Genomic DNA, 26,020 nt, shown 5'->3' on the forward strand with positions numbered 1-26,020 from the left:
ACAGCCTGCGCCTCTCCTTCCCCTCAGTCTCCGGCGGGTGTTTCAGTTTACTTCAGCGCCGATCCGTGAGCCAATCAGAGCTCGCACCCGCGAGCTCTGATTGGCTCACGGATCGGCGCTGAATTAAACTGAGACACCCGCCGGAGACTGAGGGGAACGAGAGGCCAGGCTGCGCCGCTCTCCTTCCCTCACATGACAGACAGGATGGCGACGGCAGCGGTGAGGGGGGCATGTTTACCTGGCACTGGGGGGGGCATGTTAGACCTGGCACTGGGGGGGCATGTTAGACCTGGCACTGGGGGGGGGGCATGTTAGACCTGGCACTGGGGGCATATCTGGCACAGGGGGGCATATATACCTGGCACTGGGGGGCATGTTATACCTGGCACTGGGGGATATCTGGCACTGGGGGGGCATGTTATACCTGGCACTGGGGGCATATCTGGCACAGGGGGGGTATATATACCTGGCACTGGGGGATATCTGGCACAGGAGGGAATGTATACCTGGCACTGGGGGATATCTGGCACTGGGGGCATATCTGGCACAGGGGGGCATATATACCTGGCACTGGGGGATATCTGGCACAGGGGGGCATATATACCTGGCACTGGGGGATATCTGGCACAGGGGGGCATGTATACCTGGCACTGGGGGCATATCTGGCACTGTAGGGGCATTTCTGTATCTGGCACGGGGGGCAATGTATATCTGACACAGTGGGGGCATTTGTGTATCTAGCACTGTGGGGCAATGTGTATCTGACACTGTGAGGCAATGTACGGCACTCTGGGGGCATTTCTGTATCTGGCACTGTGGGGCAATGTGTATCTGGCACTGTGGGGCAATGTGTATCTGGCACTGTGGGGCAATGTGTATCTGGCACTCTGGGGACATTTGTGTATCTGGCACTGTGGGGCAATGTGTATCTGGCACTGTGGGGTTATATGTATCTGGCACTGTGGGGCAATGTATATCTGGCACTGTGGGGCAATGTATATCTGGCACTGTGGGGCAACGTGTATCTGGCACTGTGGGGTTATATGTATCTGGCACTGTGGGGCAATGTATATCTGGCACTGTGGGGCAACGTGTATCTGACACTATTGGGGTCATACGTGTATCTGCCCCTCCCCCATATGTGTATCACGCCCCCATTTTCATTGGCCACGCCCCATGTGGCATTTGGCCACACCCATTTTTTTGCGCGCGCGCCTACGGCGCGCGCACACAGTACCCGTAAGACATTTTTTCTACTTGCACCACTGGTTATAAGGCACAATGATCCCTATGGCTACATACATTTTAAATAAGGTTTCCCGTGGCCACTTACAATATATGGGGCCACTTTTAAAACACAATACACAAACAAATCCTGCAAAATATCAGTGTCTTTTCTTCAACAAGTAGATATTACTAACTTTGGACCTCATTTACATTTGGATGTAAGTAATTTTCATGACCTGCCTCTCAGATGTAGTTGTGCACGTCTGCGCTAATAGGGGTTACTTTCACATTGTCCACGAAATGCTTTTTCAAAAGTAGGCAAGTATGCTCTACAGTGATGACCTCAGATCTCAACTCGTTAACTATAAGGGATAACTTCAGAACTTTCTATTTATGTAGATATTTTTACATTGGAGTTTATACATATGACATCACTTGTGCATTATATGTAAATAAAAAATATATATATGCGAAAGCCCTCACTTACTCACTCACTTACTCACTGATTGATCACTAATTCTCTTACTTCCCGATATGTAATTTAACATAGGAATTCTTCAGGTGGGAAATAGGAAAACTACATAATTAGAATTTTAAAAAACCTCCCCTAAGGGGATGAACAGGGGGTTGACATAATGATGTCATTACCGATGCATGACACCCAAACGGACAATCGGATCAAAATTTGGATTGTATCTCCAGTGTATAGAATATAATTAACTACAAAAATGGTCCTGCCACTTTTTTCCTTATCTGCTACGAGTGCTCCCCAGGTAACGCCAAGAACCATGGATTAATATTGACTTACATTAAGACGTCTCAAATTTACACCTCTATAGATTTACCAAATTTTTGACACTCATTTATATTTACAACCGTGAAAATCTGAAACTCCTGTATGAAGAACGGGTAGTACAGCTAGTGTATATGTACAGGGGCGGAGCTCCCGGAGGCAGCGGAGTCCATTGCGGCTGAGCTCCTGGCCCTGAAGGGGGCACGGCACCTGCTCTGTTGTCCCCTGTTCTGACCACACATGATTAATTTCTGTAGTGCAGCAGGAGCTGCTAGAGGAGCCGACGAGCGAGCACAGCGCCTATCAGCATCAGCGGCGCTCGCTCCTCATCTCTGTGCTCTCTGCTGCTGTGCTCTGGCCTGGGTCGCGGGTGGTCTTCCGCGACCCAGAGCCACCGCCCGCCAAGACACATAGCAGCAGCCGACAGGAGAGAGTGCGCAATGCGGGAAAGCGAGGCTGTTCCAGTCAGGAGCGTGGACTCCTGAAAACTGTACCCTATGTAAGCGCAAGCCCTTTTGGGAGAGGGGGAACATGTGAGGGGGAAGAGAGAACACCTGCTGCTGTCACCGCTCACAGGGTCGTTTAACTAAGCCTGGCTGTGTCTCGCCTCTCTCCTGTCCTGTTCCCATACCTGCCACCTCTGTGCTGGCACTGTCTCCCCTCTCTCCTGTCCCTCTCACCCCTGTCCTATCCCTGCCACTTATGTGCTTGCCCTGCCTACCCTCTCCTGTCACCCTTGTCCTGTACCTGTCACCTCTGTGCTGGGCGATAATGCCTGTCCCGTCTCTGTCACCCTGTCCTTTCCCATCCCTGTCACCTCTGTGCTGGCCCTGCCTCCCGTCTCTCCTGTCACCCCTGTCCTATCCTTGTCAACTCTTACCGGTCCTGTCATCTCTCTCAGCTGACACTTCTGTTCTGTCCCTGTCCCCTCTGTCCAGTCCCTGTCACACCTGTGCTGGCCCTGTCACCCCTCTTTCCTACCCCTGTACTGTCCCATCCCTGCCACCTCTGTGCTGGTCCTGTCTCCCCTCTTTCCTGTCACTTCACCCCTGTCCTATCCCTGTCACCTCTGTGCTGCTGGCCTTGTCATCTCTCTCTGCTGACCCTTCCGTTCTGTCCCCTCTGTCCAGTCCCTGCCACCCCTGTACCTGTCCTGACCCTGTTAACTCTGTCCTGTCCCTGTTAACCCTCTCTCCTATCCCTTCAGTTCTGTCCTGGTACCTCTGTCCTGGTTCTGCTCATGTCACCCCTGTCCTGTCCCCTTCCCCTCTGTCCTGGTCCTATCACCTCTCTCTTGTCCCTGTCACCTCTATCTTGGGTCTCTATCTTGGTCCTGTCATTTTTGTTCTTCCCCACTGGACTGTCACTGTCATCGCTGTATTGGCCCTGTCACCTCTGTCCTGTTTCTGAGACCCCTCTGTGAATGCCAAATTGCTTTCTCACAAATATTTAAAATGCCCGCTCTAATATATATTGTAAATGCCTGCACCTCTTATTATCATATACGATAAAAGTGCGCTGTACATCGCAAAACACTGCATCCCATAAGAGAAAACAATACACCCACACATTATCTGAGTTCCAAAGCTCATTGATGTATATATTTGTTATTAAAAGGATATGGATTCAATATATTACAAAGTACAGTATACCTATAATTACATGATTACAACTCACACAGTAAGCAGTTAATACATACAGTTACATACAGTTACATACAGTTACAGGCCAGCGATACAATACCATTCCCTCAATGCTTATGTCTCTCTCTTTCTCTAAAATCATGCCGGGACTCCATCTTACGCTGAGACCAAAACAGGAACTGAGCTGGCAATAACTCCATCATCGTCTCAGACCTTACAGCAACTGAGCTCCTGTGTGATCAATGTGTTATCTAGTATCTGGGGGAGGGATTCACGATGAGTCACCAGTCCCTTTGTATATGCTAATCAGGTTCAGCCTTGAAGACATCCAAAGGGCTGGCCTGAGTTTCCTGTCCACTGTCCTAATAAGAGTGATTTTAGCTTTTATACATTTAATCATAATTATCCGCTGCAATGTCCCACAACTTCACAACAAGCATCAAATGAATCTACACATCAATCTGGTTGCTTCAATAGTAAACATGACCGGTCTATCTGGATTCGTTCAAATAATACACATACATGACATTATATACAATTCTAAATCATCATGATGTCTGGCGCTTGATACCACCACAATTATGTACTGTATGAGATAAGTGTCGAATCCATCTCTGTGGCATGTCCGTGTAAATGCGTGTGTTACCATATATTGCTGTGCTCGCTGCGCGTATTTGCAAGTATAGCGACTTATATGTGTGTAGAGTTTGTATGTTCTCTTTATGTAATATTTTTGACTTCGACAGTCCACCCTTTGGCAGCAAACAATAACTGCCATCAATTATTAACATAAGAAAAAATATTTCATACAATAATCGGTGACCTAGACACAAGTATGTATGCATTTCGCAAATCAGACACTTGACTATATTTGGGGAAGACAGGGAGGAGGACGAGACATCCTCTATATGCACTCGGCGGTCACGGGACCACTGGTTGGGTGTGGGACAACATTCAACCTTGTTAGGCGCCGGGTCCGCGATGTCCTCGCGGCCCGGCGCCTAGCTACTAGGGACGCCGAGCGGGCTAGCCGCCGGGTCCCTAGCAACGCTGGGACGCCGTGCGTGCGTAGCCGCCGGCTCCCTAGCAACGCAGGGACGCCAGGCGTGCTTAGCCGCCCGGACCCTAGCAACGGGGACGCCACGGGCGGACCGCGTTCCCCGTTGCAGGGTCAATCAAATAATTACACACACTTGTCTTTGCTCGTGCAGCCTGGCAGCTGCACGGCATGTTGGTAATTTGGCTCTGTAACATCTGATTGGAGGACTCCTTGTTAAATACTTTCTCAGTGCTTCACACAGACGCCGGTAATAGCTTCCTGCATGCTGCTTAGGTTTGCTGAACGTCAGTTCCTGTCCTGCTGTGTCCGGTCATTCCTGTCTTCAGAGTTCCCAAATCTTGGAGTTATCATCTCATCCCAAGAAGTCTCTGGTCCTCTATTGTCCGCCACGGTCGCCAAAGAATCTCGTGTGGTGTTCGTGTGTTGCGGCTCTGCCGTGTGCTGCGGCTCAGCCCGCTATATTTTTTGTATTCTGTTTCGGAGCATTTACGGAGGGTTCCGCTTCCACAAGTCCTCTCCGGAACTCGGCGGTGCCGGATAGGAGAGTGGACAAGTGGTATTTTGGTTGTCCTTTTCCCTGGCGGTATTTCCGCACATATTCTAGTTTTAAGTTGCCTTGTAGCCCCTGGCCTTGTTGCTGAGTTAGAGGGCCCCTTGTTATCACCCTGTCTCGGATTTCCCTTTGTCTCCCATTAAGACCTGAGGGGGCATCGGAGTTGGGCAGACGTAATCCGCCCTTCAAACGCGGCTGCCATGGGCTCAAGCAACCATAGTCTCGCAAGGGATTTCTGACAGCACGGGCGAGACAACGGAGTTAGGGCGTCAGGGGCTATTTTCCATTCCCGCTTCCTTTCCCAGCATTACGTTCCAGTGCTCAGGTCCTTGTTATAATATCTCCTCAGACCAGAGTGCTGGAATCATAACAAACCTATAGAGTATGCTGGGACAGTGCTTTGGCCTATAATGTCTGATTTGCGACGAACATTTCACACATACATGTACCTACGTCTTTGTACACTGATGTTTGGATTCGATTGAGGTTCTGCTGGGTAGATGAAGAAGACACAAACCAATCGTGACTGTGACATATAAAATTTTCATGATCTACATATTCCTATCATTTTCTGAACATTGTTTCCATTTCTGGAACGTATGCTAGGTCTGTTTAATCATTGAACAAGGGTTATAAGTAGTGTCCTTCCTAAATAACATAAACCTTCGGAGTTCGGGGAGAGCCACTCATAAACCTTTCTTCCACATATATTAATGAGCTCTTTATCTGCAATGTGTGAATAGCCATTGTCTGATTGTTACTGATTACCTCTGAACTCCATAACTACTAGAACTTTGATTTTTCTCTGACTTTAACAAACTGATCGGCTAATCCTGGGATCCTATAAGGAAATCACTCCTTCCTACAGAACCAGTCCCAGTCCCACACTCGACTCCTCATAAAAAAAACCTCGCAAAAATAGAATATCCTGAAAGAAAATGTTTGTCAGCGGGAAAGAGAGAAAAGAGAAATAGAACAAAACAACTCTTGTTCATAACAAATCAATTACAATGACTGGTCTTTCTGCAATCCTTTAGCACGCTCAGGTAGTGTTCAACAGTGCCGCCTCTCAGTCTTTACGGAACAGAGTCTCTGGTGATACTTTTGCGATCTCTTTGCCTTGCTCTTTGAACACACAGTTCACTTGGAACACACAGTTCACTTTGCTTTCCACCTTGCTCTTTGAACACACAGTTCACTTGGAACACACAGTTCACTTTGAACACACAAACTCGATGAATGTGAGCAATAAACTACTTTGTCACGAGTTCTCTCCGGGTCAGCGACCTTCTTGCTGTGGGACGAGTGGACCCAAGTCTCTCTTCCGGCGACCTTTAGTGCTGTCAACAAAACTTTGTATGGTCCTTCCCACCTGTCTATTAGGCAACCTGAGCGTAAGAACAATCACACAGTCTCTTGGTTCACAATCAAGACAGTTAGTATTTGGCATACCAGCAATCAACAGTTTCAAGTTCTTTTGTCAAGTTCTCAAATGCTGGCTCATCTCAATAAGGTACTGTACTGTCACCTCATTGGTGTATTTCTGATCATTGGGCGGATCAATCATGACATGAGGTAGTCTTCCAAAAACAACCAAAAAAAACACAAATACCAAAACCAAATTTCGAAGAGGGTGATTCGTTAGGTGAAGATCTGGGAGTGGTTCCGAAGCTACATAATACTAGTGGCAGTATCTATGATCACAATAGTACAATTTCAAGCTTTGCTCCTACTTCTAGGGGTACCATTATCTACACACAAATTTCTGCGCAATTTTCCTTTGCGGTAAACACAGCAGCATCCGTGGCGGCAGGAAATGCCTCTACCCAGTTTGAGAAAACATCAGTGCACACCAATACATAACAATAATTCCTAAAGGGTGTTAACTGTACGAAGTCGATTTGTATTTCCTGAAAAGATCCGTCTGCAGGAGGGATATGGGATGGCTCTGTTGGTATTGCTTTACCAATATTCTTCCTCAAGCAAGTAAGACAGGTCATTGCTCTCTTACCTGCATGAGAATAGAATCCTGGTGCACACCAGTAGGCTCTCATCAGCCTGCACCTACCCTCTTTGCCTAGATGAGTCAGACCGTGTGCCACCTCAGCTAGACTTGGAAGGTATGCTCTGGGGGCTACTGGCTTACCGTGTCCACCTGCCCACAGTCCTGAGGACTCCTGGCCATACCCCTTTGTCCTCCAGACTGCCTCTTCCTGCAGGGAACACAATTTTTTTGTATCTTAATTTAACTATCGTGTGTTTGCAATGTAGAGTACCATGAGCATAACTCAAAAAAAAAAGAAAAAAGAAATCTCTCTAGAGGAGAGAAAGAAGAAGAAAATGAAAAAGAAAATGTCAGGTTTGCCATTCACCAACAGGCATATCAGTGTCTATACAAAATTTCCCTTCACCAGTATTCCCATTCTCCACCCTTTGTGCATGACAAGGCACACTGCAGTAATACTGGTGTCATCGTGCTGTTGAGATATACTGGGTTCGGGCAGAACTCTGAAGGACCTAGGCATGTGGAGTTTGAACTGTACTTGGGTCCATGTATTGTACTACCCTGTGTGAACGCAAAAGATGAAGAGGAAACTGTAGAGAAACAGACTAGAGGTTGGTGACAGATGAGTTTGTAGCGGTGAAGATTTTATAAAAATTTGACAACTGGATTGGGCACTACGGGGAAGTGATTCTCTACTTGGTCTATACCCCTAAAAAAAAATTCTGTGTGTCTTATCTCTACTGGGACTATCCCAGCCATCAATCCAGTATCCTGTCCATCCTAAGTTCATAGGGAACCCGGTATCTGTGAGATAATTTCCTCTACCTGTGATGGACATGCATCTAGATCAGCAGAATGCAACATTAGTCTTCAAGTTTTGTCAAAGGGTAATGTTGCATTTATTTTGTTCTTCCCATTAGCCAAATCTGTGTTTTCTATATGGCTTATGATTCCTTACTATATGTCCCTTGGTCCCGTCTATGTGTTTAATAATGTGGCTTGTGTTTTCTGTCTAGGGGATCTATATTGACTATGTGTCCTACTACTCCTACAATCTCTGGCAAAATGCCCTTCCTTCCTACAAGTGTAACATATTATTGACCATTAGGGATCTGGGGTTTGGACTGATGGGTCCTTCCTGTATGTGCCAGTATACTTACCGTCCTCAACCTCTCCACCTGTTGTTCTCTGCGCCTAGCACTATTCTTGTGATGTTCAATAGCACACTATCTAAGATTAGCTACTGTGACCCATTTCCAATTTTGCAAGGAAGTCTGCACCCTGACACTCAATGCCTTATTGAGCCCATCCATTTGCACAGAGACAGCCACCTCCCATTTGCCGAATTAGTGTTTACCAGTGGTCTTATCCAGATGGAGAGTTTTCTGTTACTAAAGAGACAAAAACAATAAAAAGGTTTAACAAGCTTCTAGGTCATGCAAAGTATTTCATTCAATCCTTCTCATCCCGTATTAAGGGTCTGTACATGGTCCAACAAACATTTCCGAGTTCATCTTTACTAGGGGCATTACTAGGAATGAATACTTCTTATATGGTAACTGAAAGAAATACCCTGGGGTTACCTTGTCTCTGTCCGCTTTCCTACTGGCAAATACTAATGTGCGGACAGGTTTTTTTCTCCATTTCTGACGTTACTTTCTTGATTTTTTTAGTTTTATTTATTTATTTTTTGGTTTTTACTATATATGTACACGAATGATACCATACTTACCTGTTCCACTGGTCTCAGCCACTTCCCCCACAGGCTACTGCTCTTCTTTTACCGGTTGGATACTCCTCTGGGTGCATGAGAAATGGCTGAAAACGATCAGGTCACCTTCTCCTAAATAAAACTTCAACATTCATTAGTACATATATAGGTTACAGCCATATTTTTCATATTTTTATTATTTTCTATAGTTTGTATGCTGGCCGTAACTGCTTCCACATCTACATATGGCGGTGTACTTGCATTCTCTTTTTTTTTTCTTCCTACTTGTTTATTGTTGCTACAAGTTCAAACAGTTCTTATATTTCCATTCTTGTCTTATATGACTTTGGTTAGACATACCACCTGCAATACCTTAGGATCAAACTCACCAACCCCTCTTGCTGCCACAGGTTTAAACACTTTGTATGGCTGAACCTTTGTTTTCGGTATTTAAGAAGACATATTTTACTGCTTAAGTTCTGCAATAACTCTGGTTCAAAGCTGCCCACTTTAGGGAATGGTACCCTATCTTTGTCAGTCATACGTACCCATTCAGACAAAAAGTCTTCAGTGTGTGAACCATATTTTCCACACATAACAAACCTCACTGACCCTTTGGGCCGCGGCTCTTCAACCTGAACCCTGGTTAAACGTCCCTTACTTGAGCAACCGGCTCCCATAATTGTGGGCCTTTTCCCACAAACACCAAAATACTCAATATAAGGTGACGGTGAAAGTTCTCCGAGCGCTCTTCACCCGCTCACCGCCCACATTGGCCAGTACTACCATACACTGTCGATAGCGAAGGCAATATACCCAACTTAGGGCTCCTATCAGACCTTACAACACCTTAATTTCTTTCGGTGGAAGTTCTGTTTGTAATATTTTTCTGAGAGAGGCAGCGAAAAATTCCTTTTCAGTATCTTTCAACTGGAATTGTTTGTAGGGTGAAAAACAGAGAAATTAGATAACTATCCTTCACCCTTTCCAGTGAAGCCCACCAGGGAGATTTCCCGACGTTGTCAAAGAAAAAACCCTTTTGTCTATGCAATCACGTCTGCGTATGCTCTCCCACAGCGCATATGACACAATGGTATCACGTTGTGCTGTGCAGAACACACGGACATGCGATGCAATAGCACAGCCTATAGATACTAGTTATCTATATGCCCTACCATTGCTGTAGATCACCTAGCCTATACCACTCCAGACCACTTCAGACCACTTCAGTGTATGGGATCACTAATACCACTTCAGACCACATAAGTTCTAATCACGCAAGGTTTCAAACCCTATGCCGCCGGGCCTCTACTAACCCGGTATTACCACTTCAGACCACTTCAGTTTCTGGGTTCAGTTCCATGCTGTCCGCTTTCACTCACTCAAATACACTTTGTTTTTTTCTGTACAGAATTTTTTTTCATTCAGATAGACAGCTGTACCCCAGAGGCAATACAGGTTTTTTTTAACTAAATTTAGAGTAACCTGCTTTTGAAATCTGATAGTTATGTGCTATTGTATTAAATGTCTACTATCCCACCTTTGAACTAAACGACACTATTGTGTAATTTGTACTTAGCGCCTGCATTCTTACGCACTTTGTGCAAACACGCGACCGTGCGTGTCTCTTACGCTGCGTGCGCAATTTTATACTTTGTCCGAGACACGTGTACAAAATCCTGCATCCGCAATAAAACAAATCACACAGCTTCTATAAATGTGAGCAATACTAACTATAATCGCTCACTTAACACAACACACAGTTTTTTCTGTATAAACCTTTACAACCAGGCCAGACTGCGTTTGTGCTTTACACTTACTTCCTTAAACATTTATTTCAGTTTTAACTATATAGCAACAAATGTATCCTATTTCACACAGATCTATAATGACTCTAGCAATAATCAATAATTTAAATGATATGATTCAGATTGGATAGCTATCTTGCAGAACATACACTGATATAAACACACACATAATTATAATAATATTATATATAATATACCATTCACTGGTCTCCTATGAGACACCTTACCCATTCAGTGCTTCTAATTTGCATATCAAAGCTATGTGCTTTTGCCTGCCTGTAAAAGTGTTTTTTACTGCTAAGAAAAAGCAGTTACACAGGTTAATTAACATTTCAATAGCTATCCTAAACTAGCAAGCAGATTTAACTAAATCCTGGAGGAAAAAGAAAAAAAAACTTTGTTTATATCTGTGTGTAATTCTTACATCAAGTATTCATCTCACTATTAACTCTCACTAGGCCCAATTGAAACTATTTGTAATTGACTATGACATGGGTTAAATAAATGCACTGGTAACTCATAAATGGTGTTTGATGTGACCAAGGAAAGCTGATTGTTCTGAGCTGAACTGAAAATCAGCTATTTAGAAAATGACCTTCCTAAGATGGCCTCTGCTCCTCTCTCTTCCACATCCATGAGGATTACACAAAATGGTGGACAGGCCATGTGGTTAGTCCAAAATGGAGGACAGACCGCGGTTTCCTTTGTCACAAAGAAATCACACACCATACAAGCACCAGAAGTTATTTTAGGCCTGAGTTAAAAAAAAAACTATATCAAGGCTATGCAGCAACTTTTAAACCTACTTAACAGATAAACAATCCAATCTGAATCAAACACAATATGACTTATTTGAACCTTGTTTTGCAACAATAAAAATAAAATTTAGCATCTTAAATATTATGAGAAATGCATTGACCCTATAATTTTCATATCATTGGCTTACTGATAACACAACAGAACACACGGATATGATTTTCTCAGCGTCAGGATGCGTCCATCACAAGCTGATTGACCACAGCGTCGCGTTTATAATGTACAGTGCATCATTAAGACCCTGATATCCCGGACGAGCCCCCATCTGTGAATGCCAAATTGCTTTCTCACAAATATTTAAAATGCCCGCTCTAATATATATTGTAAACGCCTGCACCTCTTATTACCATATACGATCAAAGTGCGCTGTACATCGCAAAACACTGCATCCCATAAGAGAAAACAATACACCCACACATTATCTGTGTTCCAAAGCTCATTGATGTATATATTTGTTATTAAAAGGATATAGATTCAATATATTACAAAGTACAGTATACCTATAATTACATGATTACAACTCACACAGTAAGCAGTTAATACATACAGTTACATACAGTTACAGGCCAGCGATACAATACCATTCCCTCAATGCTTATGTCTCTCTTTCTGTAAAATCATGCCGGGACTCCATCTTACGCTGAGAGCAAAACAGGAACTGAGCTGGCAATAACTCCATCATCGTCTCAGACCTTACAGTAACTGAGCTCCTGTGTGATCAATGTGTTATCTAGTTTCTGGGGGAGGGATTCACGATGAGTCACCAGTCCCTTTGTATATGCTAATCAGGTTCAGCCTTGAAGACATCCAAAGGGCTGGCCTGAGTTTCCTGTCCACTGTCCTAATAAGAGTGATTTTAGCTTTTATACATTTAATCATTATTATCCGCTGCAATGTCCCACAACTTCACAACAAGCATCAAATGAATCTACACATCAATCTGGTTGCTTCAATAGTAAACATGACCAGTCTATCTGGTTTTGTTCAAATAATACACATACATGACATTACTTCATTATATACAATTCTAAATCATCATGATGTCTGGCGCTTGATACCACCACAATTATGTACTGTATGAGATAAGTGTCGAATCCATCTCTGTGACATGTCCGTGTAAATGCATGTGTTACCATATATTGCTGTGTTCGCTGCGCGTATTTGCAAGTATAGCGACTTATATGTGTGTAGAGTTTGTATGTTCTCTTTATGTAATATTTTTGACTTCGACACCTCTCTCCTGTCCCCTCTGTTCTGTTCTGGCCCTGTCACCTCTGTCCTGTCCCTGACACCCTTCTCTTCTGTCCCCTCTATTCTGTCATGGCCCTGTCATCCCTGTACTCTCCCTGTCCCCTCTGTCATGGTCCTGTCACCCATCTTTCCTGGCCCTCTGTTCCGTCCTGGCCCTGTCACCTCTGTCCTGTGCCTGTCCCCTCTGTCTTAATCTGTCCTGGCCCCACTGGACTTTCCCTTTCATCTAAGTACTGGCCCTGTCACCTCTGTCCTGGCACTTTTTTCGAGGGTTGGGGGCACCAAACTCTAACTTGCTTCCGGGCGACGTGGATGAACTTACGCCACTGTATATGTATCTATATATATATATCTATATCTATATATATATATATATATATATATATATAAGTTTTGGGAGAATAGGGGTTCTGGCGACCAATGGTGTTAAAAAATGTGTATTTAGAAGTCTAGATATAATTAAGAATAGGGACGAAGTAAGAAAAATTTTTATAAAACTTTTTTTCCACAACAAATTTATTTTCAGGAGACATATAAAAGTAGTTTAAAAAAAACCATCAACACATATATCATAAAAGATGTGAGATTTCTTACTCGCCCTATGACATATAAGGGAGTGTTTTATTGTCAAATTTAGACTGTTAATTTGGGTTTCTCACCCTCACAAGTGGCTCTATACTTTTATTACACACACACACACACACACACACACACACACACACATATATGTCTGTATTGTACATTGTTTTCAGAGTTAAAAATATACAATACTATTACTGTCACAGTTTGGAGATGTGATACTTTTCTACAAAATAACAGAGTACAGTATCTGGATTGTTCCAGTGTATATTTTAGCCAGCAAAACGACATTACCTACAACAAATCTCAAAGGTATAATTATGCAAAATGTTCTTGTATTGTCTTTATGGGTTAAGCTTCAGGGTAACTTTAATTATGCAACACAACAAAGTGTTTTGCAATGCAAAGTGTTATTGAGTGTATTATGCTAAGAAGACTGCTATAGGGCTAGTCAAGCATTGCACTTACGCTACAGGTATGTGGCCTTTTGGGAAACTAAGCTCACTCAGAAGATCTTCATGCAACTTAAAAGCTTTGAAAAGTGAACAGAGACAAAAGCAAAATATATATTCAAGCTGAAAACCTATATGTCAGTAAAGACATTTCTATCTGACCATTGTTTTTGTCTTATACTCATTTTGCTTTCCCTAGGTGTAATGATCAAATATATAGTGTGTGTGTGTGTGTGTGTGTGTGTGTGTGTGTGTGTGTGTGTGTGTGTGTGTGTGTGTGTATATATATATATATATATATATATAGAGAGAGAGAGAGAGATATATAGAGAGAGAGATATATATCATATTATATTGTCTATTTTAGGAAATATATAGGTATACAGTATACAGTAGTCCTGCCTGTAGAAATATAATACTGATTACTCTGTCTTTTATAGCCTTGAACCAAGGGATGGGCAGGAAATGATTTATCTGTGATTTCTGTGCCAACAAAAGTGGAAAAGAACTGAAACTGATTTCTAGATTTTATTTAGTGCTTCTAGTGATAGGTACATTTTTAAGGACTCTGTAACCACCAGCAGTGGCTTTAGCAGCCCATAAACAACCTGGTCGTTTTCCCCCCTCAGTGGGAGATGTTTATTGCCTCATATAGTATGTGCGCTCCAAGGATGTAGTTATTGATTGAACAAGAAAATTCTGTCAGGGGCCTTTTATCTAACAGCTATTAGATGTAAGCACAGATTTTAAAGCTATTGCATTGTCTATGGAAACGCCTGTCTGTAGCTGATGGCAATACTGTCTTCTTACCACCATGGCTGGGTCCTGCAGGCATTGGCTAGCATTGCTGTTTTGTCAGTCTCTTGCTGAAAGAGCAATGGTTTTAGTGCTGCGTCTGCTTCAGTGTTTTTCACAGTAAAAGTTCATGTTTTTTCTTAATAGTAGCACTAGACAGAGATCCAGTAATAGCTGTTCTGTGCTGTGTTCTGCTTTAGCATTGCAATCATAACCAACCTTTGTTGTTTGCGGACTATATTTCTTATGCACCTCTGTGCATAAGGGGTGCAAGAGAAAACTGGTGATGTTGTTGACTATTAGGTGCCAGCGTTCCCACTGTATGATGTCATTCTGACGGCACTTCGTATACATCACTGCAAATTGAATCGCACCCTAAATAATTTCATATTAATGAATAATTAATGTATTACAAAATTTCCTAGAAAACCTTTAACAGAGGTTACCCAAGTGGCATCATGCCACACTGGGTCTGTTTTATACTTTGCGGCACCACTAACCTGGCATACATACAGTATGTAAGCAAGGACAGTATGCAAGTTCAAGGACTCTACCAGATTACCCTTTGCTTCCACTGTCTGTCCTGTAGGACAGATATTTACACCCAATATAAAAAGCCCCATCTTTTCTTATTACTATTAATAATAACTTAAAGATCAGCCACAATAAATTAGATGCCTCTAGTATCACTGTCCAAGTCAGACTCCATAGTGAAGTTCTCCTTTGTGTGGAAAACATCTAAACATAAATATTGATTATCTAATGATCTTAATTGGTTATAGGAATTGAACTGTAAATATTAAAGACCCCAAATATCATTAAAATCTAGAAATTACATTGTGTATCTATGTGGAGTAGGCTGAATCGTATGAGAAATATAATATTGCCAAAGATCAGATCCAAAAGAAGCTCCAAAACTCTAGAAGGGGTACCAACGTGATGCCTGGTACATGTACAGAAGATAGGTTATTGTGCAATACATTTGTTTTTGTCAGAAATGTTGTGCTGCAAGTCAGATTGTAATATATAAATGACAGCGGGGGCACTAATAAAACACTCTTTCTGTTCTTTCACAAATTATGTGATTAAAGAGCAATCTTAATTTGCCTACACTAGGATTCAACCTGCGCCTATTAGCATATTCACATCCTGGAGTAATTTAGACCCAACATTTCAGTACTAATGCCTGTTACTGTTTTGTCTAATACTTTTAGTAGCATCCTCCCACTGATATTTTTTCATTCATTTTCCCCACAGTAAAAAGGGAAAATGCAGGTGCACACTCTTTTACGTAGCCCAATTATAATAAACTCTGCAATATAACATAGTGTAAAATTGAGGTGCTTAGCATACTTTTGGCCAAAAATATGGGCCCACCTACCGCAACCAGGTGACCTCATCAGGAGGGTTCCTACATTCCTAAGGTTCCATCCAGAGCTCTGGAGGAGTGTTATAATGAATGCATTGCAGCTATACTGGATTTATTACATAAAGATGTGTCCCTGATGCACCTAGTGTCTATACACCATACAGTACAAGATGCCCAGCGAGACTGAGCCACTTCACAATTTGCAGAGTCTTTTTCTTTACATTTTGCATCTTGTTCGCATCACAGAAACAATGAAAAACCACTCAAGGAGTTTAATTTAGACCTGACCGCAGCAGCAAAGTAGTTAGCTATTGGGTAAAACCATATGCACTGCAGGGGGAGCAGATACAACATGTGCAGAGAGAGTTAGATTTGGGTGAGTGTGTTCAAACTGAAATCTAAATTGCAGTGTAAAAATAAGGCAACCAGTATTTATCCTGCACAGAAACAATATAACCCATCCAAATCTAACTCTCTCTGCAAATGTTATATTTGCCCCACCTGCAGTGCACATGGTTTTGCCCATTAGCTAACAAATTTGCTGCTGTGATCAGGTCTGAAGTAGGCCCAAAGTAGAGTAGAGTGCTGGACTTCAACTTTGTGCACTAAGGAATTAGATTTAATGCGTACAAACTTGCAGATGAAGCACAACAGAACTTGATGTGAGAAAAAGCCACGGTTCCTGCATTGTAGCTCTTTGTTTACAGATTTAGACTCATTCGCATACAGTGGAACAAATGTTGCACATCAAACTGATCAGTGTAATCTAGCAAAGTAGTTTTGTCACTGTCAGTTGCTTTATTTGTGTGAATAAGACGCACATATTGAGAGAGCTAGACACTCTCCATAATATTGATTGATATACGTTACAGTGTCCCTATTTAATAATCAATGGTTTACTAGTAAATGTTAGGTGTGTAAGTGTATATGCTATGTTGGTTTCATAAGCATCTTAAAAAATGTCATTGAAAAAATGTTAAAAGAAGGTTTCCAAGGATTTTAGATAAGTACAAGGTTATAAAAAGCCTTTTCTCTTACAGTGTTGCATACATCTGTATTACAGGTTTGGACCTAAGGCAAGCACAGGTCATTGCTCTGTCATCTGGCACTAAATGTATCAACGGAGAGCACCTTAATGACCAAGGACTGGTGGTCAATGACTGCCATGCAGAAGTCGTAGTGAGAAGAGCTTTCATCCATTTCCTTTACACTCAGCTAGAGCTACATCTAAGGTAAACTGAAATCTACTGATTGAGATGAGAGACGTTATACCATCTGCTGTGGGACAAATTTGCCCTCTAGATGTCTGATCCACACTTCTTTTAAGCCGTTTATTTAGTCTGTGATACAGAGTGACCAATATATACGGAGGAAATAGGCAAAGCAATTTTATACAACTTTTATCTTTCAATTCTGGTCCATAAAAGCACATTTCCTTTCATCAAGAATGAGATTAGTGCAAGTCGAGGGACACTTTTAGATATTTGTTTACATAATTCATGAAAAACTTAGAACTTAACCAACTGGAACTAAACCGCTTGATAGGAAACTAGATTTGCCATCTCCCGTGGTGACGGCTATTTCTTTTTGCTCTGTACTCAGAATGTCCTTGTGTTTCAGAGGAAGTACAGTAAAGCTTACACACAGTTAAATCATTCACTAGAAATAAACAGTAACCAACACATTTATTCAGCTGAACAGGTATGAACTAAAATCATCATGATCAGTTTTTTTTAATTAAGACTCCACAAAACTCTGTAGTGCCTGATACTAGAAAAATAAGTTTTTTGGGGGAAAGTGCGTCAATGTGGCGCAAAGCAGCTCAGGTTGTTCAGGTCCAAATAATAAATGTCACCACATTTAAAACACAATTTCACACAACACAAATTTTGGACCTGTATAACATACGGTGCGCTTAATAGGAAAGAAGCTAATACCTTTTTAGGAGAGGTGCAGAGAATTTCTCGTATTTCCAATTCTTCTTCAGGTGATATATAAACGGAATGGGTACCCCAGAAGAAATTATAACAAAAGAAATACAATGTGTAGTTTGTTCTTAAACAAGTAACGAGGTGAGAATACAGATTTTTAGAAGCTGCTCAAGGGCGTACCCCACTCACACAAAGGATATAGGGAGTATACACATCAAGGTATCTTTTAACCGAGTAGTGCCCTGATCCCTTTAAAAGTCCCGTCTGTTGTCTTTCATTCTCTAAAGTGCAAACCAGTCAGGTGATGTTACCCAAAAGTAGTCAGCTTACAATAATTAGAAGGCGTACCCCAACACTCACAGCAAGAGGGAGGGTGGTAAACGCATCAAGGTATCTTTGTGTTGAATGTTGTCCTAGGTTCTTTTTCTCATAATGTATGTCCGGGTCATGTGTCCCAATTTGAAAAGATATAACAAACAAAACAATGTGTAGTATATCCTTAACAACCAGGGAGTAAGAATATGGGGTTTTAGGGACTTAATCAAAGGCGTACCCCACTCACACAAAAGGTAGAGGGAGTACACACATCAAGGTATCTTTAAAACCAAATAGTGCCCCAATCACTTTAGAAACCGCTCTGGTGTCTTTCACTCTCTAGATGCAAAACCAGTTTAGTGGTATTACCCAAGGATTTGTAATATTCAGGAGCGTACCCCAACACTCACAACAGAAGGAGGGGAAGAAAACACATCAAGGTATCTTTTTGGAGGCCTGTTAAAGGTATGGCGTACCCAAACTCACAGTTCATAGTGTGTTGGTGCTCCCATAAAGGTATCTTTTACACGGCTGGTGAAAATCTTCATACAAAGCACTGGAGCACTCAGGTCCGTGGTAGTCAGAAAAAGCAATATTTATTGGATTAAAAATCCATAAAATGTTCCGTATAAAAACATGTTACAAAAATCCACACGCAATGTGAATAAAAGTTGCACCAACATCAAAAAACATGCAAAGTTAAAAACAAAAGAAAGTAACAAACATCAGCTGGAAGGTATGAAGCTACTCACACTCCTGTGTCAACGCGTTTCGGTGAATAACCTTTATCAAGACATGATGGAGTGTGCAGGAGCTTGATATTTATACTGTCACTAACCAATTACATTTTTGCAGGAAATGACTTCACGTGCTTAATTGGATTTCAGGTCAAATTCCTCCTAAATATTTACATTTTTTGTTCAGTAAATATATTCGATAAATTGTTTACCACATTAAAAAATTTTGCATATGGATCATACATAAATTGCACCAATACAGGACTTAATTTAAAAAGTAACGCTGGCCGGAAGTTCCCATTTCCCCCATGCTCATGGGAAATGTAGTCCGTCCTCCGTCTGATCTCACCGGAAGTGATGTCATATTGTGGACCATATAACAGGATGTGGCCGTCCTCCGGTTTGTGAGCATTATGTTTCCTTACTTCTGCCCGGCATTATGGTCCCATCAGCGGAAGTGATGTCATCCTGTAGTTCATCAACAGGATGTTGTCACACATTTTCCCAATAGTTCTGGGTATTGGAGTTTAACAGTGTATAGCAGCCGGAAGTCTCCTCAATTCTAACAGGAACAAAGAATGAGGCATCATAGTAAATGTAGTTTTAAGTAAAACGGTCTGATTGTAAAACCATTATTATACAGAAAGAGAGACAATCGGCCAGACAATAAAATATTGCAACAGATACAGTTCTCAGCCAATAATGTATAGTAAATCTAATAAGTGGGTAAATATATAAATAAATACAACAGTGGTCATGTATAATTTAAATTACATAATGCTCAAAGATTGACAGTGAGAAAAACAAATGACCCATAAGTGCTAAAAAAAAACATTTTAATTCAAAATCACAGTTCAATCCGTTTGGGCTGAGAGTGTTATAGTTAAAAATACAGTTCATCTCTGTTTTTGCCAGGAGAGGAGCTGTATTGGTATTTCTGATAGTTGTCTTAATGTGTCTCAGACCGTAAAAGCCAGTGATATCAGAAATAGATGAACCGTGTTGGGTCTTAAAATGTAACGACAAAGAGTGGCTCTCCAGCCCCTTCTTTATGTTCCTGATATGTTCCCCCATTCTAATTTTTAGGGGGCATGAAGTGCGACCAATATAAAATAAATTGCATTTACATCTGATGGCATACAGTATATGACGTTTTTTGTGTCGCAGGTTACGAAATCTATAATGTCCACTTTGTTATTTTTTATAAGCACATTTTCGATTTTATTGCTGCCCTCGCTTTTCACATTCTTACAACCTATACACCCACGCATCTATAGAATCCCTTTGAGGTGATTCTTAAAGGGGCCGGAGGTGGTGGAAGGGCACTGGAGACCAGCTTATTCCTTAGGTTAGGGGCCTTACGGTAAATATGTACCGGTCTCTCAGGCACAAGGGTGCCAATAACAGGATCCTTCTTCAGGAGTCCCCAATGTTTTTTTAGAATACGTTCTATGGCTTTATGTTGTACATTAAATTCAGTGACAAATGCCCATTCGTATCTGCTATCTCTGTCCCTCTGGGTATTGTTGGACAAAAGATCTTTCCGTTCCATACAACTAACTTTTCCCTTGGCCTTCATTACCTTCTCTTTGTTATACCCACAGTCCTCAAATGTCTGAGCTAGTTCTATTGCTTGTGAGTGAAACGTGCCTGATAGTCCGACTAACCTATCATACATCATATAAATCATATAAAAAAACAAGCAAGTACATATGAGGTTGTTGTCTAATGACACAAGAGGTTAAAGAGGGCCCTACTTGGGAGAGCTTCCAGCTTAGATGGAAGGTTACGGTCTCTGTGCCCCAAATCCAAATAATGAGTGTCACTTCTTGTTTAATTTTATAACTGGAGTAGAAAAAACTATATGGGGGTCTATTTACTAAGCTTTGGATGGAGATAAAATGGACGGGGATAAAGTAACAGCCAATCAGCTCCTAACTGTCATGTTACAGGCTATTTGAAAAATGACATTTAAAAGCTGATTGGCCGGTATTTTATCTTGGTCCACTTTATCTCCATCCAAGGCTCAGTAAATAGAGCACCTTACTCTCCTGGCTCACTAATTATTTTCTCGTATATGGCTGACTGATCAGAAAACTAATGTTTTATAATTAATTTCACATTATTACCTTAAAGTATTTATTATTTAAATGTATTCAACATTTAAATAATTAGGTTAGTAAACGTTATATTTTTTTCACACTGCCTTGTGTTTGGCTAAGAGAACTTCCCACACCATAGAAAAATAACATGACCGATATGTAAATGTATTGCTGAGCATTGTTGTGCCACGAGCACTAGCGTAGATCCTTAGATTCATAGGGAGAATGCAGACATACAATAGAGGCTGGTACTAGATAAAACACTGCCCAATACGTCATTTACATATATTCATTTTAGTAGAGGAGTTTTCCAGGCTCAAAAAATGTTTTCTTTATTAATTTGTAATTTTTACAGTAAATAAAGTAAAGGAAAATTAGCCTATAAACAGGACCTATTAAATTCCAGCTGGAAAATCTGGGCTTATCTTGCAAAATAAATGAGACACATGATCGCTTTAATCGTTGATATATACAGGTTGAGTATCCCATATCCAAATATTCCGAAATACGTAATATTCCGAAATACAGAATTTTTTGAGTGAGAGTGAGATAGTGAAACCTTTGTTTTCTGATGGCTCAATGTACACAAACTTTGTTTAATACACAAAGTTAATACAAATATTGTATTAAATGACCTTCAGGCTGTATGTATAAGGTATATATGAAACATAAGTGAATTGTGTGAATGTACACACACTTTGTTTAATGCACAAAGTTATTCAAAATATTGGCTAAAATTACCTTCAGGCTATGTGTATAAGGTGTATATGAAACATAAATGCATTCTGTGCTTAGACTTACAGTAGGTCCCATCGCCGTGATATCTCATTATGGTATGCAATTATTCCAAAATACGGAAAAATCCGATATCCAATATACTTCTGGTCCCAAGCATTTTGGATAAGGGATACTCAACCTGTACTATGCAGATATTAAAAGCTGCACTCCTCTGTGTAAACTGAAACAAAGACATACTGTAGTTAATCTGCTTGCATCACCTGACAACTATGAAGCACCGCTCCCAATTCAGTTCTATAGGCTAGCAAACCCAGCATAAGAAACGTGAAAACTTAAAGGCGAAGCTGCACCAGCACATTAAAGGGGCAACCCATAGAAAACTCCTAATGGTTTATTCTCCTTCATGTTCATTCCAAAGCCTTCAGTCCCATAAAACCACTGGCATCACTAAGGTTGTGTGGACAATCTGAAGGGGAACCACTGAGGTGAGGAGGAGCTGGCATTGCAGGGAGAGTTACTTGGGGTAGCCTAGCAACTCCTGGAGTGCTCAGTACCCCCCCAGAGGGATGAAAATGGGGGAATGTTGTGAGGCCACACCCTCTTCCCCACGAGGTCACACACCCTTTTTTGAGCACATGCTAGGTCAATTTAACACACTGGTTGACACAAACAAACCCTAGTGATGCCACTGCATAAAGTGGTCTAGATGCTGCTACTACCTTAAAGCAATGGTTCTTCTAAAAGGAATCAGTATGGATGACTGGCGCAAGGGATCCCGTGGTCATAATAAAGACGCCGAGTTCTGATGTTCAAAATGCAGACAGGGGTGAGTAGAGGGTATTTCCGCCTTTTCCTTACCCCCTAACCATCTGGTCTCGTAGCCTAAATCTAATCTCCCCCTTTAGAGCCTGAACCTAACCACCCCCTGGAGGTGCCTAAACATAACCTCCCATCCCTGCTGCCTAAACCTAACCCCCCCTCTCTTGCAGCCTGAGCCCAACCTCCCCTGGGGGTGCCTAACCCTAACCCTCCCTCCCCGCAGCCTCTCCCCAACCCCCCCCCCCCCTGCAGCCTAACCCTAAACCCCCTTCCCCACCCGTCCCTAAACCTAACCCTCCAGCTAGTCTAATGGTCGGGATCCGACTGTCAGGACTCCGGCATCGGCATATTCAAAGCATCCCTCCTAAAAGGCCTTATTTATTTAAACAATTGTTCTTGCAATAATTTAAATTTTTCAATTTTGCAAAAAACATGGAGTTATGCATTTTGAAGACAGTTTTTTTTATAAAACTGAAACGTTATGAAAACAGGCTGGTTGTCTAATTGATTGTGCCCTGAGTGCCGCACCTACGGAGGTTATGTGAGTTATACTGTGGAGGAGAAACCGGGTCTAGATGTGTTATGCTGGATGAGTGCCAGACCTGTGGATTTGTTTTAAGCCTGGCAATCCTAAAATTAAGCTATCTAATACAATACATACCAATTCATCATGTTGTGGATAATGACCTTATGTAGAAGAAAAACTGAAATTAAAGTGAGATGAAATGTAGTTAAAAAAAAAACCCTGAATGTTTGAAAGTGTGTAAGCCAGTGGTTCCCAAACTTTTTTGAATCACGTTGTCCTATAGTATCAGACATTTTTTTCATGACGCCCCTAGGTCAAAGGTTTCATATTGCGAAATTTAGAAAAAAAATATTAAATTAAGTAAATTGTGTTTATATATCATCTTTTGGTTTAATTATGTGGTTAGGGACAAGATTTGCTTCTGTTTGTACACATATTTTAGGATTGGCAGCCACCAGCACTGGGTTTGCCTATTACATTGACCATAAATAATTTGAATTGTTCCTGCACCATCAATCTAAAGGTGCATACACACTACACAACATCGTTCATAGAGTGACATCGTCTAGTGTTTCCCCTCCCAGGCCGGGCCGGCCGTACACACTGAGTGATATGACCATTCATATCGCTCAGTGATGTCACTCAGCGGTCGGCCCGTGCAGGCAGCGCCTGGATGATAGTCCAGATTGAGCATTCATGCACCACCCACACCGAGGGTCATTAACGTCCTGCAGTGCCGCACATCAGCCGTTGTCGCTGGCATTCACACTTGCCAAGAGAGTGAACGACGTCGCTCAGGAAGTGGGAAAACGAGTGACGTCGTTCATTTTATCGGCAAGTGTGTATGCACCTTAAGGCACCCCTGCAGGTTTCCCAAGGTGCCCCAGGGTGCCTAGGCACACAGTTTGATAACCACTGGTTTAAGTTATTCATTCAGAAATAATTTTAATTTGGATACCATTTTTGGCTACCTGCAGTTTACGTTCCCTTTCATATGTGAGATGTGATTACAAATGTTTGCACCGTAGGCAAGGGATTTTGCAATTCCTCCTACCCATCCCCACTTTCACCAATTACATTTTGTAGGTACAGCATTATGCATGTGTCCAAATATACAGGAACAATCACATGCTGAGAATGTCATCTTTATTGTGAAAATCACATCTATTGCTATCCACAATGCGCAGATATATATTGCGCTCCTCCCAAACTTGTTTTGTCATCACTGTAGGCTTGCGCCTCTGCTTTCCATCCCTAGTTACACCTCTGCTGCCAATTAAGCATCTACTGTAAGTATGGTAGAGATGTCTCTGTTTCATTGGTGTAAATGTGTCTATCGCATCTCTTCACAGCACGCAGAGAAGTGACTGGGAGAGGTCTATATTCATCCGGTTAAAAGAAGGAGGTTTCCGGTTAAAAGATAACATTCTATTCCATGTATATGTCAGCACATCACCGTGTGGAGATGCTCGGATAAACTCTCCCTACGAGATCACATCTGATTGTAAGATTGTCTTTCTTGTACATAAGTCTGAATTTCTACTTTTCATTCCTGAACCATTTATGGGAAGGCTATGCAGCCAGTTAGCCAACATTTTCAGTGTTCACATTTTGAAAGTCGACTCCAGAATGTTTACATTGTCTGAGTGTCAACATTCAGAATGATGACATTGTGAATGTTGACAGCTAGAATGTCAATATCTGAATTTAGGTTTAGGTTTGGATTAGTGTTTGGCTGCAATTAGTATTAGATTAGGGCTAGTCTGTAGTTAAGGTTAGATTAGTGTTAGGTTAAAATAAATTAGAAATCCCAGTGTCACCATTTAACATGTCGATGTTATGTACATGGTGTCAATCAGAACATGTTGTCATTACGCTGTTGACAAAATATACCATATTTATGTAGACAAAATATACAATTTTTATGTAGAGAAGTGGAACAAATGCAATGTATTGTTCGTGATAGAAATATGGGGATGCCTGCAATCTTAACAAAAAAACAAACAAACATCTGAAGTTACTTCTTAATACCTTTCTCTTCCTTTTTACTCTGTTCATTGTGATTGTTTGAGTCCCTTTTATACAACCAATGCTTTTTGGACTTAAAAATTAAAATACTAAATATTCTTGTGAGGATTAATAGCTAAACTTTATAGTGATAGTACTGTACTGTATGTGAATATTCTTTATCTTGCTTACTATCCCTTTAAAGTTGATGTCATTATTCCTCTTGTTGTGGAGAGGGTGGATGAGGTGCATAATGTGCACTCTTTGACATAAAGCCTTGAATTAAATTGATAAATTGTAAAAATAACAGGAGGTATTCTTCGGAGACATTGTGAAACTGAAAATGTTCTCTCTTTGGTCATAGCGATGTTAACTTCATTATTAAGCGTATGTGGCTTAAGTATTAATTAGAATGTATTATAATATAGTTGCATGGTGATTTGTAGATTAAACACATAAAATGAAACACAGCAAATTGTATTCAGAGATGGAATTGATGTGGTAATTACAATAACAACAGTACAACGTAGTTCACACATTTTCCATGACTCACTTCTTACTTACAAAATGAGGTATTATTTAGCTGAGCATTCATAGGCCACAGAACAAAGTACCTAGGGGAGAAAAACAATTTCTGGCCCTTATACTTACAGAATAATGGACAGCACAATAGAAGGTGAAATTTTTTTAGCGCTTGCCTAATTTTCTCCTGTTTATTTGAAGTTAAGGACGTGTCGTAAATCTTGTTTCTCTTCACAATGCTGTAGCCAGAGAATTTGTCTT

General features: G+C 41.4%; 1 protein-coding gene across 1 annotated transcript in view; it reads left to right on the top strand.

The window, feature by feature from the left end:
- Nucleotides 1–26,020, top strand: part of ADARB2 (adenosine deaminase RNA specific B2 (inactive)) — a 1,046,420-nt gene that overhangs the window by 856,105 nt on the left and 164,295 nt on the right. The window contains exons 6-7 of the mRNA XM_063922155.1: nucleotides 17,126–17,294; nucleotides 24,583–24,734. Of these exons, the coding sequence (XP_063778225.1) occupies nucleotides 17,126–17,294; nucleotides 24,583–24,734 (321 nt within the window). The remainder of the gene's footprint in view (nucleotides 1–17,125; nucleotides 17,295–24,582; nucleotides 24,735–26,020) is intronic.

The sequence above is a fragment of the Pseudophryne corroboree genome, chromosome 5 (assembly GCF_028390025.1).
Source record: "Pseudophryne corroboree isolate aPseCor3 chromosome 5, aPseCor3.hap2, whole genome shotgun sequence".
NCBI lineage: Eukaryota > Metazoa > Chordata > Amphibia > Anura > Myobatrachidae > Pseudophryne > Pseudophryne corroboree.